The 13,056-nt window shown below is 42.2% G+C and overlaps 2 protein-coding genes across 3 annotated transcripts; one reads left to right on the forward strand and one right to left on the reverse strand.

Moving 5' to 3' along the window:
• The first annotated feature begins 103 nt into the window (after nucleotides 1–103).
• Nucleotides 104–4,424, forward strand: Polr2B (RNA polymerase II subunit B). 2 transcript variants are annotated; one of them, NM_001300394.1, is made up of 4 exons: nucleotides 104–281; nucleotides 409–2,577; nucleotides 2,653–3,587; nucleotides 3,647–4,424. In NM_001300394.1, the coding sequence occupies exons 1-4, from the start codon at nucleotides 260–262 to the stop codon at nucleotides 4,049–4,051; spliced, it is 3,531 nt and encodes a 1,176-aa protein (NP_001287323.1). In that variant the 5' UTR covers nucleotides 104–259; the 3' UTR covers nucleotides 4,052–4,424. The 2 variants fall into 2 exon arrangements, with proteins under 2 accessions (NP_001287323.1, NP_476706.1); NM_057358.4 differs by having other exon boundaries at nucleotides 3,647–4,139.
• Nucleotides 4,425–4,992: 568 nt separating this feature from the next.
• Nucleotides 4,993–6,385, reverse strand: CG14356 (uncharacterized protein). The gene is made up of 2 exons (NM_142082.3): nucleotides 6,177–6,385; nucleotides 4,993–5,523 (listed from the first exon to the last, which is right to left on the reverse strand). The coding sequence occupies exons 1-2, from the start codon at nucleotides 6,183–6,185 to the stop codon at nucleotides 5,077–5,079; spliced, it is 456 nt and encodes a 151-aa protein (NP_650339.1). The 5' UTR covers nucleotides 6,186–6,385; the 3' UTR covers nucleotides 4,993–5,076.
• Nucleotides 6,386–13,056: the final 6,671 nt, after the last annotated feature.

The following is a 13,056-nucleotide window of genomic DNA, read 5'->3' on the forward strand; positions in this document are numbered from 1 at the left end:
TATCATTCACACTTTTAAATTTATTTTGTTGCCAAAAACAATTTTATTGTGTTTACAAGTATTTGCTATAACTTTATGAACTGCACCTTGTGCTTTGCTTTTGCCGTTTACCAACACAGCACAACGCCGCTAATCGCGTTGTCGGCAAACATTTGTTGTGAAATTTTCTACGTTTTTACAATTTAATTCATTGCAAATCCAATTTATTGTTATTTACTTGAACGCATAAAGTGCTTCTGCACTTTAGAAAACTGAAATCATGATGTACGACAACGAGGAAGGTGAGTAAAATGAATTGCGAAAATTTGTGCATGCACGTTGGCGTGTACCAAAATTAATATGGCGGCTGGAGCGCTAGGGCTCCGCATTGTTAGCAATGAATTTCAATGGTCAAATAACATCTTGCAGAACTGTACGAGGAGGAGAATGCCGAGGAGATCTCTCACGAGCTGTGGCAGGAAGCCTGCTGGATCGTGATTAACGCGTACTTCGACGAGAAGGGCTTGGTGCGGCAGCAGCTGGACAGTTTCGATGAGTTCATTCAGATGTCGGTGCAGCGCATTGTGGAGGATTCCCCCGCCATTGAGTTGCAGGCGGAAGCGCAGCACACATCCGGAGAGGTGGAAACCCCGCCCAGATTCTCGCTGAAATTCGAGCAAATCTATCTTTCCAAGCCAACACATTGGGAAAAGGATGGTTCGCCCAGTCCTATGATGCCGAACGAGGCCCGCCTGCGAAATCTAACTTACTCCGCTCCTCTCTACGTGGACATTACGAAAACCAAGAATGTCGAGGGCCTGGATCCCGTGGAAACGCAGCATCAAAAGACTTTCATAGGCAAGATTCCCATCATGTTGAGATCAACGTACTGTTTGCTATCACAGCTTACTGATCGTGATCTTACGGAGCTGAACGAGTGCCCGTTGGATCCCGGTGGCTACTTCATCATCAACGGCTCCGAGAAGGTGCTAATTGCCCAAGAGAAAATGGCCACCAACACAGTGTACGTGTTCAGCATGAAAGATGGCAAGTATGCCTTTAAGACTGAGATTCGGTCGTGTTTGGAGCACAGTTCCAGACCCACGTCTACACTGTGGGTAAACATGATGGCAAGAGGATCGCAAAACATAAAAAAGTCAGCCATTGGTCAGAGGATTATTGCCATCTTACCGTACATCAAACAGGAGATACCCATTATGATTGTGTTTCGAGCATTGGGCTTCGTGGCCGATCGCGATATTCTGGAGCATATCATCTATGACTTCGACGATCCCGAGATGATGGAAATGGTGAAACCTTCTCTGGACGAGGCTTTTGTAGTCCAAGAGCAGAATGTTGCCTTGAATTTCATTGGAGCTAGAGGAGCACGTCCCGGAGTCACAAAAGACAAGCGTATAAAGTACGCTAAGGAAATTTTGCAAAAGGAAATGCTGCCCCACGTTGGAGTATCCGATTTCTGCGAGACCAAGAAGGCATACTTTTTGGGCTACATGGTTCACCGGCTGCTCTTAGCCTCTTTGGGCAGGAGAGAACTCGATGATCGAGATCACTATGGAAACAAGCGACTTGATCTCGCTGGACCCCTCCTGGCCTTCCTCTTCCGTGGTCTGTTCAAAAACCTGATGAAAGAGGTGCGCATGTACACACAGAAGTTCATCGATCGCGGAAAGGACTTCAACCTTGAACTGGCCATCAAGACTAATATTATTACTGATGGTTTAAGGTATTCCTTGGCCACTGGCAATTGGGGCGACCAGAAGAAGGCGCATCAGGCGAGAGCCGGTGTCTCCCAGGTGTTGAATCGCTTGACCTTCGCCTCTACTCTTTCCCATTTGCGGCGTGTGAATTCGCCAATTGGCAGAGACGGTAAACTGGCCAAACCTCGTCAGTTGCACAATACTCTTTGGGGTATGTTGTGTCCCGCTGAAACTCCTGAGGGAGCAGCTGTTGGTCTGGTGAAGAACCTGGCGCTCATGGCTTACATTTCTGTGGGATCACAACCTTCTCCCATTCTGGAGTTCTTGGAGGAGTGGTCTATGGAAAACCTGGAGGAAATTGCTCCTTCTGCCATCGCTGATGCTACAAAGATCTTTGTGAACGGCTGCTGGGTGGGCATACATCGTGATCCTGAGCAGCTCATGGCAACGCTTCGTAAGTTGCGTCGCCAGATGGATATCATCGTGTCAGAGGTGTCTATGATTCGAGACATTCGAGATCGTGAGATCCGAATCTATACAGATGCTGGTCGCATTTGTCGGCCACTTCTCATCGTGGAAAACGGATCGCTGCTGCTTAAAAAGACTCACGTGGAGATGTTAAAGGAGCGAGACTACAACAACTACAGTTGGCAGGTCCTTGTAGCCTCTGGAGTGGTGGAGTACATTGATACCCTTGAGGAGGAAACGGTCATGATCGCTATGTCTCCCTACGATCTGAAGCAGGACAAGGATTATGCTTATTGTACCACATACACACATTGTGAGATCCATCCAGCCATGATCCTGGGCGTGTGCGCGTCCATTATTCCCTTCCCCGATCACAATCAGAGTCCGCGTAACACCTATCAAAGCGCTATGGGTAAGTTTATGAGTATTCATTACTGTTCTACTTGAAATACTAATCCATTTATAACGTTTTTTTCATCTTTTATAGGTAAGCAAGCTATGGGCGTTTATATTACCAACTTCCACGTGCGTATGGACACACTAGCCCACGTACTTTACTATCCGATGAAGCCACTTGTGACCACACGTTCCATGGAGTACCTGCGTTTCCGAGAACTACCAGCTGGCATCAATTCAATCGTGGCTATTCTCTGCTACACTGGCTACAACCAGGAGGATTCTGTCATTCTGAATGCATCCGCTGTGGAGCGTGGATTCTTCCGCTCTGTGTTCTACCGATCATACAAGGATTCGGAGAACAAACGTGTCGGTGATCAGGAAGAGAACTTCGAGAAGCCTCATCGCGGCACCTGCCAAGGAATGAGAAATGCTCACTACGACAAGTTAGACGATGATGGAATTATTGCCCCAGGAATTCGTGTATCTGGCGACGATGTGGTTATTGGCAAGACCATTACCCTTCCTGAAAACGACGACGAACTGGACAGCAACACGAAGCGTTTCTCCAAACGAGATGCCTCCACTTTCCTGCGAAACTCTGAGACGGGTATTGTGGACCAGGTGATGCTTACGCTCAACAGCGAGGGCTACAAGTTCTGCAAGATTCGAGTGCGCTCGGTGCGTATTCCGCAGATCGGCGATAAGTTCGCTTCTCGTCACGGACAAAAGGGAACGTGCGGCATCCAGTACCGTCAGGAGGACATGGCCTTCACATGCGAGGGATTGGCACCCGATATCATTATTAACCCCCACGCTATCCCATCTCGTATGACAATTGGTCACTTGATCGAGTGTCTGCAGGGAAAACTGGGATCCAACAAGGGAGAGATCGGTGATGCTACACCCTTCAACGATGCCGTCAACGTGCAAAAGATCTCCACCTTCCTTCAGGAGTACGGCTATCATCTTCGAGGCAATGAGGTCATGTACAATGGCCACACTGGACGAAAGATTAATGCTCAGGTAAATTGCTTAACTTTCAACTTGCAATAATCTTAAACTAATCAGTCCCTTAACTACAGGTCTTCCTGGGGCCCACCTACTATCAGCGTCTTAAGCACATGGTGGACGACAAGATTCACTCTCGTGCTCGAGGCCCCGTCCAGATCCTGGTGCGTCAGCCTATGGAAGGTCGTGCTCGTGATGGTGGCTTGCGTTTCGGTGAGATGGAGCGTGATTGCCAGATCTCCCACGGCGCCGCTCAGTTCCTGCGAGAACGTTTATTCGAGGTCTCCGATCCGTACCGCGTACACATCTGCAACTTCTGTGGCCTGATTGCCATCGCCAATCTGCGCAACAATACGTTCGAGTGCAAGGGCTGCAAGAACAAGACGCAGATTTCCCAGGTGCGACTCCCATATGCGGCCAAGCTTCTCTTCCAGGAGCTGATGTCAATGAACATTGCGCCGCGCCTGATGGTCACCTAATCAGATCGGTATCCGCAACCGGACCACATAATAGCCCTAAGCTAAATGCTAGCAGTTAATTATTAAATTACCATAATTGTGACAACTCAATTATGTGCTTTGTGTGGCATTTTCTATTATTCCCGGAACTGGAGCGAATACCTGCCGAGCATTTTTAAAGACGCGAACGTGCCACAAGCGTATTTTGGGCGAAAGTCTGCACGGGTTCAAGAGCTGTTAGTGGAATGTGATTTATTTGCTTATTTGTAATAAGTTATTTTGCTCACAAACTTTTCTTGAGAGGGCAAATAGGGCATTGAAAGGTTTTGGTATTATTTGTGATTAAATTTTTGTTGGCAATTTAGTTGTCAATCCCTGTACGTTTTAGGACATCAAATAATCTGCGTTCTGACTCTTTATTTGCTCCAATTTTTCTTTGGTAATCCCCTAACAAAGTCCATTATCCAGCAAAATACCTTCGCCCTAAGCGTATCCTAAATTCGGTTTTTTACATAGAAAGCCTTTCCATTCGCATTTATTTTTTTGCCAAGCTTTTGTTGCCTTCTTTGATTTTGACGTAATGCTTTGGCCCGCGGTCTGTGACGCCCAGTGACAAAAGGGATTAGTTCTTTGTTGTCGGATGTGGATTGTGTGCGGTGGAGAAGGTGGTGGAGCTGTAGCCACAGCCGCCAATCGACTGACAGTTATTAATTGCCACTTGACGTGGCTCCGACGGAACGAGCAGCATCGGCCCAACCGAACTCGTGTCGCTGCCAATGCTGATACCAATGTTGGGGCTGATGGCCAAGACCATGCTGACACCCATCAGTCAGCCCGCCTGAGCCCGGCTTATGAGTAATTGAAATTGCGTGTAAATCCGCGAACGCGAAGTGGCGCCGCGATAAGAGAGTTCAGTTCAGAGCAACAAAAAAAAAAAAAAAGCGGAATGAAACACTCCACTTGGGCACGCCTGAGGTATTTATTTATAGCATCTTAAAAATAACTTATTTTACTCCTTTTTTATCGCCAACAACCGGTGTCTCTGCTCATTTATCACCGTTGCTAAAAACACTGATGGCGTAGAACTCGGGCACCCGGTAAACCTTCAGTCGCTCATGGCTAAATCGTCCGTTGGTGAGCGCCTTCACATAGAATATGTCCTTTAGGCCGAGATTTTTGCGCTGCGAGGACTTCGTCTCCTCCATGACGAGACGTTGCTGCTTGGGCCGATAGCCATGGGACTTATCCTGCAGCAGCTTCACAAAGATGATGTCCTGGTCGTCATTTCGTCCAGCTAAAGTTCGCGCCTGGTAGAGATTCTCACGTGGCTTGGGGTAAATCAACACGGGTTGTATGGGCAACACCTGACTGGGCGACGTGGGATAGGCCTCCAGTTCATCGGGCTCTGGGTCACTGAAGTGCAGGGCAGGAGCTGCCCAGGACATGCAAGGAAGGTAAGCTGCCAGCAGTAGGAAGCCGATTGTGTGTTTTATCTATTATAAATAAATAGGGGTAGATATGATTATTTAATGATTTAATTTAATCATTTAATGATTTATTTAAGTGTATGGCAACGAGGTCTAAACCAGTTTTACATATATTAGCAATTAGTTTCAATTTATGGGGCTTTGTGGTGCTTTTCCTACGAAGGATTTATGGCTTTATTTTGGAACATTTTAAGGAAAACTCAATTAATATCTCAAATAAATCATAGCTCGACCAGCTGCACGGTGAAGCAATTTAATAATTAAGTAGCTATATATCTTGTTTATATTTTAAATTTATGTATGTGCTGGCAAACAGTTTAAGATTTTCCGCATTTTATGGTTCTGATTTATCACATTGATTTTGATTTGATTAATTAGAAGACCAATCAAAGATATGATAAATGGGAAAATCACAAAATTAATCTGATAATCTGAAAATCTTGTTCACCACTTTTTGCTTCGATTGTAAATGATTTATTGCATTGACAGATTTGTTTTATCACGGCTATTTGCATACTTAATCGGTCTACAAAACTCGGCAAATTAATTGAGTATTGTGACCAACCAGAATTGGTTTCAGTCAAAACACCATTTGATATTTGGCCAAAAGCTGCCAGTGTGACTTTATACTTTTGAGTCGGTTCTTGTGTTTGAATTACCGTTTTCATTGCGTTTGCTAAAATCCCAGCTCAAGTTCGCTCCACGAAAATCGAAGAAATATATAGCTATATATATATTTATTTTTGAACCTAAGCCGCTTTGCTTCGCTTGTCGGCACTTTGGCCCTTTTTGGCCAATAGCAACGGAGTATCACAGACGTTAAAAGCGGCGATCGAGCGCGGCGCGCGAATGTCAGAAGCAGACTGGCGTGCGACAAGGCCAAGTTAACTTCATTTACCGCCCGACGGAGCCGCCGGCAGAAGCTGAAGCGCAGTAAAAAAAATAAATATACAAAATAAAAAAAAAAGAAGGCCCGAGCTGGACGAAGAAAAAGCAGCAGAAACCGCGCAGCTTCCAGCTGTCAGCAAATGGCAAACGGTGGGCAAATAAAAACAGATGTCTGGCTTAACACTCATTAACTGCAGCAAGAACATCTCCTAAATCAAAAGCATTAAAAGATTAAAAACAAATTTAAAATGCCCTATTAGCACGAACAATAAGGAAGGAATGTAGAATAACATATTAATAGTAAGTATTTTTCATAAAGGAGTAAAAAGATATTAGTTGGATTCTTCAAGTAAGAAAATAGTTTTTAAAATTCTTATAAAATTTTATACATTTTAATTATAGCATTAGCTTTATATTTATGTATTTAAGTTTTATAACATTTTATACATTTTTTAATTATAGCATTAGCTTCATATTTATGTATTTCAAAAATTTATTTTGTGCAGAAACTATTATCCATTCCAGTCATTCACGGCACATAAGTCTCCTTAGATGAACACATAGCCATTTTAGTTTCCCGCCCATAGATCGTCAATGGGTTAATAGATAAAGAAGGTCCGGGGGCGGATCATTCAATATTTGTGCTATTAATTGATCACTAGGTCGGAGTGTCGAGAGGGTCAATGTTATCAGCATGCGAGCGCGTATCAATCACCTGTGTTTGATGATGAGCTCAAGACTAATTTCCAGCTGCTTACATTTGTGTTTATCTCGTGGTAATTTTATGCTTGCCGCCAGTAGTGATGTCAAATTTATTATTATAGCCGCCGCTGAATGGGAAGGTAAATGAAAAAAATCACCCAAACGGCAGAAATAAATTTAGACACGTAGAAATGCTTAATTAGCGAATAAATATTTGCGCTGCCTTGAGTTTAGTAAAGAGTTTTGCACACTTGCGGAATGATTTGCCGAGTGTTTATCCTCTGTCTATTTGCAGTTGAGGCTAACAATAATAATAGAAATTTCTAGTTAAATACATGTTTGTCGAGGGTTCTTCAGCATTGATTGCTGGCATATCAATCATACGCACCGTGGTCCAGCGGTTGAAAATCAATTACAAACCGCTGCAGAAATAGAGTTAAATAAATAAGCAGACGTAATTGAGTCGAGGGCTAGCGCAGCACAAGGCCAAAAGCGAAATTTAATCGCTTTAAATGTGAAATTATGGCCAAAAAAGTAAGGTAACGGAAAGAAAACAAATAAGCGCCAAGTGAAGCGCAAATAATTACATGCTTTATAACATATGTATTGTTTGGTAAATCAAAACAGTTGTCGTCCGATTTCGCTGGAACTCCAATCGAGAAACGTGACTGATTAATTGCATCGCATCTCTAGCCCCCTTTTTCCGCACTTTGCATATTCGATTTTGGTGCTTTCGTTTCGGACTTGTTTTCGCTTTCGGCCCGATTCTCGTTGGCCAAGAAGTGTCTGCCGTCTGCCTTTAATGAGCCCATTCGCATGCTCACCTGGAGTCGTGTGAAAGGTGAAATATATACTTATGTACGTACTTATGTTGGGCAGCTCAATCTATTGGGTGTTTGTTTTTGTCTTCATCGCGCTACTGTTTGCGCAAACCGGTGCATAAAAAAAGGGAAAGCTTTTCGATTTCGAAGGTGTCGGCATCGATGTTTTTTGTGGCGCCAGCATTAGCCACAAATTGTGGTTTATGGGTCTGGCCAAAAGCCATGGGCGTTGTGGGAGTAACAGGTATCATATGGCTGCTCCCTAGTTTGTATTTACAAAGGTTAATCTGTGACTACAAACAATGAAAGCAATTTAATTCGGCACACTGCATACAAATGAGAATAAAGCGAATGAATAGACCATTGTAAATGTTCTGCACCGCTCTTCGTTTTATTTAAAAGTTGGCAAAAAGTTGATTGAATAAAATCCACACAATGTGGCTGATTCTGGCCGGTTTTTGCTAATATTTTAATACGATTTCGTTCTATGATTGTTTATTGTTACTTGTACATTTCGTCTTTTTATTATTTTTATTTAATTGCATATTTTTGCAACGTATTATATAATTCAAAATTGCGAATAGGGAAGCAGCAAAGGTTATGGAATTATTCAATATTTTTGCTATATGTCCCATCTCCTCTGATTTGTTTTTTTTTCGCCAATCTATTATGCAAGATATTGTTGTTAGTGATGGCGATTATATCACAATGCCGATGAAAATAAAATGTAGCAAAAGAAGTCACAAAATAAAAGAGCAAGCTGAATGGTTTTAAATACATAAAACCAATTTATTGCAGCATTTTAACGAACTATTTAAAACAATTTAAAGCTTTTTGATCTAACTGTGCCTTTTTACTCACAACGAGAGTACAATTTTGTTCTGCGGCTTGTCCTCATTAAATCTCAATAAACTGCATCCTGAATATTAATCGCCTCAACATTATTTACTGCCAGCCATTAAACCCATTGTACGTTAAATATTCCGCTGAAAATAAATAATCCATATGGTTTTTTTTTCATATAGCGTCTGCTTTTTTCCTTATGAATTATTTTGATTTGCGTTAAAACGCTGCCTGGTAATCCCAAAGGCCAGATTTAAGCGGATATTTCACATTCAACACCTTTTGCCATTGGATTTTACGCTTTTTCGCACAATTTCCCGCCCCATTCGAGCCTCATTAGCATTGTTAATTGATAAGAGTTGAAGGGGGTTTCGGTTTGGTAGGGCGAAAAACAGTTTATAACGAAATAATCATAATTCGGTGGGGGAATCAAGGATGCCTGCGAGTGTGTTGGCATTATTATTCATGTAAATGAGCCAGTTCTGTCTTTGGCTTTGTGCAAATACCAAAAGCCAAAAGGTGCTTTACTATGAAATACGATGACAAGACAAACGGCGTTTGCAGCGCGTTTTTAATTACCATAATTACATAACTACACCCACACTGCGAGCGCCTCACACGCACGCACCTACGCACACACATTCAAATATATGGCCCGCGCCTGAAAGTGTGCCGCACATTCACCTAGGATATTAAGGAGTAACGAGCGGAAATCTAGTGCTGACTAAAAAGAGCTAACATTTTTTACAGCTGCTATTATTAGAATAATTCCACAAACAATATTAAACAGTCCTTAAAACTTAGAATATATATTTAAATATATGTCACACACTCAGTAATCCTATTATAAGTTTATATCTTCATTTAATTTTGTTTATAAACAAGTAGCTAAGGTTTCCCATCCAACGAGACAGCACTGAATCGTGCAGAACTGCTGAATGGAATGGGGCCTGTCCCTTTATTGTTGTTATCGCATAAACTTAAATAGTTTTTGCCAGCCACTTTGCGGCTTTTAAGTTATTTTGCGTGCGCCACTTGAGCGGAGCACTTTTATTCGAACAAGGGTTGCCAGAGGTCTTCGTGGGTCGCATTCGTTGTGTGCCGGGGCCAAGGACCTTGAACGTGGGTGGGTGAGCGGTGCGGAGACACCGGAGAGAGGCGGGCTTAGTGTCAGTGTTTGAATGTTTAACTGGCTCCGTTAATTAAATTGCCAGTCTCCGGTATTTTTGCCACCCACCAATTGCCTGTGGATACTTTTCCACCTGTTTCCCGGCCGCAAATTAAGTTAAAGTTTTTCATTCGCATTTACAGAGTTTCTCCTGTCCCTGCCCCCACGCCCCCCTTTGCCACTGCTGCCTCCTGTCTGTTGCATAATTTGCACCACAAGCTTCTTTTGGCCGGGACTTCCCCTTTGGCAGTCGCGTGGCGGCATACCAACAAAAAAAAACTTGGCTAAATGGTTTGCCATTAATTTTTCGTGGCATGCCGGTTATTAACCTACCTGCCTGTTACCTGTTACCTGCTATATACTTTTCCCTTTTCACCCATGTTGCATTCATATTTTTGCGGCGAGGGCGTGGCATCCTCCTTGGGGGCGTGGCTGACACAGTTTGCGAATCAAAGCAAAAAATCACAACTGGATTTGGGCGGGCAGGAACTAATTGAAAAATTGCCTTAAGTCTTCGTAAATTTACGGGAAATTCGGTAGAAAAAGTACATCGATTTTAAATGGCAGAAATAATAGTTTGCAAGTACGAGAATCTATTGACATTCTCGAAGTATAAATCAGAATCCATTACATACAAAAAATCATTCGAATTTCCTGTTCCTCACGGTTTCTAAAAGCTCCTTTAAACTTAAAACTAAAGTAGTTTTTTTATGTTTCTATGTACACATATCTAATGCCATTACATTCTGAAAACTACATTTTCAGCTTAATGCTCAAATAACAAAGAGATACTAGTGCTCAAATGAATACTGTTGCTATCCAAATATTTAACAAACATTAGTAGTAAGCTGAGCGCATTTTTGCTCCGAAATAAAGCAATGTCTGGCATTAAAAATGCTTGTCTCTTATTTTCCCCGCACTGCCTAGTAATTTTCTCGACAGTTTGGCAATTTGTTTGACTTAATCCCATTGTTGTTGACTCAGGTCGAGGCCTGGAATTCACGTGAATGCTCCAGCAAATGACTTATTTGAGAATTTCAATTGAATTTCGGTCACATCTTGCCCATGTCCGACAATCGAAATGCACTTTGGCTTTCATAAATAAATAGGTTTGTTAAATTGTCCATGCTTCACCAACTCCAACACAGCCAGAGTCCAGTTTGCATGACTGCCTCGAAAATCCCGCTCTACGAAGATACTCGGCCAGTTTGTCACTGGATTTGAATATGCTTTCAATGCTCATCACGTGGCCGTCCAAAAATTGCCTACAGTTGTGCCACAAAGACAACGCGGATTGGAATGGGGATTGGGACCGACCCCAATGGGTCGGGGTCAGGGTTCCGAGCTGAGGGCTTCGGGCTCCCAGTCGTCGGTTCCCATTGGATCAAAGGCGCATTTAAGCAGCTTACCACCCAAATGGAGGGGGATTGAAATTTTCATGAATTTCAATACATTGGAATAATGAAAAGTATCGTACAATAAATGCGATTTTCTTCCCTATACACAACTTTTTAGCCAACAATTAGCCGAACTAAGGAACAGTTTGTCGTCGAGCGCTTTTCAGCTGGACATTAATTGATTTTCGCCGTCAGTTTGATTTTCAATTTTCCGACGCGTTTCCCCTAAGCCCAAGTTAAATGTGGCTAAAAACCAGCAACAACAGCAGCAGCCAAACAACAACGGTCGACATGGCAAAAAAAAGAAAATCGAAGCAAAATCTCTCAACTTTGATTGCAAATTTCTTTTTCCTTCGCCGAAACATTTTTCAGCTCTATTCCCCCACAAAATCCACAAACAGCTGGAGCCTCGAATTTCGACTTTTTTCTAATTTTCCGTTGCAGTTTCGCTTGTTTATTCTTTTTTTTCGATTGCATATTTTTCAATTTTCCTTGCTTTTCTGCTTTGCATGTTCAGAGGGGGATTTGGTGGAAATTTGGGAGTTTTGAATGAAAATACATAATGCAAAACAATTCTTTTTTACATTTTAATAAATTTATAATTATTGTAGCCTAATGACATTATATTTTTGTATGTTTTTATACATTTATATTATAAGGTGATCTTATTTATAAAAGGACTTAATTTAAATAAATATTTTTGTATGTACTTGTATATGGATAGAAGTTAGATGGAGAAGTTGTGTATTTGTTGTTAAATAAGGATCCAAATCATAGTTGTCTACTTTCCTCTTAATAAACGTAATCCGTCCCTGATTTCCATCATCACATACGATTTGCATTCTCCCATATTTTCTCATTTTTTCAGATTTAGAGAGTAGAGCACTTCTTTTTTGGAAGCCGGAACTGGCAAAAGTGTTGCTTGCAAATGTTTACAGTTTAGTTGTGCGGATGTGATAAAAACAATTTGATTGCAAAATAAACTGCACACAGCAGCCAACTAGAAAAGCGGACTGAAAAATGGCCAAAAAGAAAATGGCTGTGCGATTGGCGAATGGAAAATGGCATTGGCATTTTTGGCAGGGCCCAGGACACAGGCGAAATGCTCAAGGAAGAGAGTGCAGAGCACCGAACCGGAATGCGAATGGGAAATGTTTGATTGAGTCCCCGTTTGAATTGATTTCGGACATCAGCAGCCGGCAGTAAAAGGAAATTCTGTCAAATTTCAAAGAGTAGAGGGAGCAGGCATCGAACTGAATTTCATCTTACGCCAGGGTTATTTCACTTTTCAAAGTTGTACTCCTAATTCGGTTAAGCTTGTTATGGGTGCACACACTACGGATGAGTGATATTTGCATCCAAATGGGTTAACTGGTTGGCAGATAGTTGCATTTCATTAGATTCCGGGATCTAATTTCTGCCCAAAGTTAGGTAATTTAATTACTCACATGACCATAACAATAGCCAACTGAACTTTACTTAACTCGTATAAAATTGTACTCCTAAATGCCCCACTTCAGCTTTAATTGGAATTAAACATACCAGTTAGAAGAACAACTATATTGTTAATCCTTTCCATGTTAATCTCTGTCAAGTTGGACGTGGCCTGTTTTGCTGTCATTTTGTCCAACTGTCCTTTGGTCCTTTGGTCGCTTTGTCCTTCTGACCGCCTGTCTGTCAGGCGGTAAGTTATGTGATTAATGGCAACGAAATGGGGTTG

The sequence above is a fragment of the Drosophila melanogaster genome, chromosome 3R (genome assembly GCF_000001215.4).
Source record: "Drosophila melanogaster chromosome 3R".
In the NCBI taxonomy this organism is placed as follows: Eukaryota; Metazoa; Arthropoda; class Insecta; order Diptera; family Drosophilidae; genus Drosophila; species Drosophila melanogaster.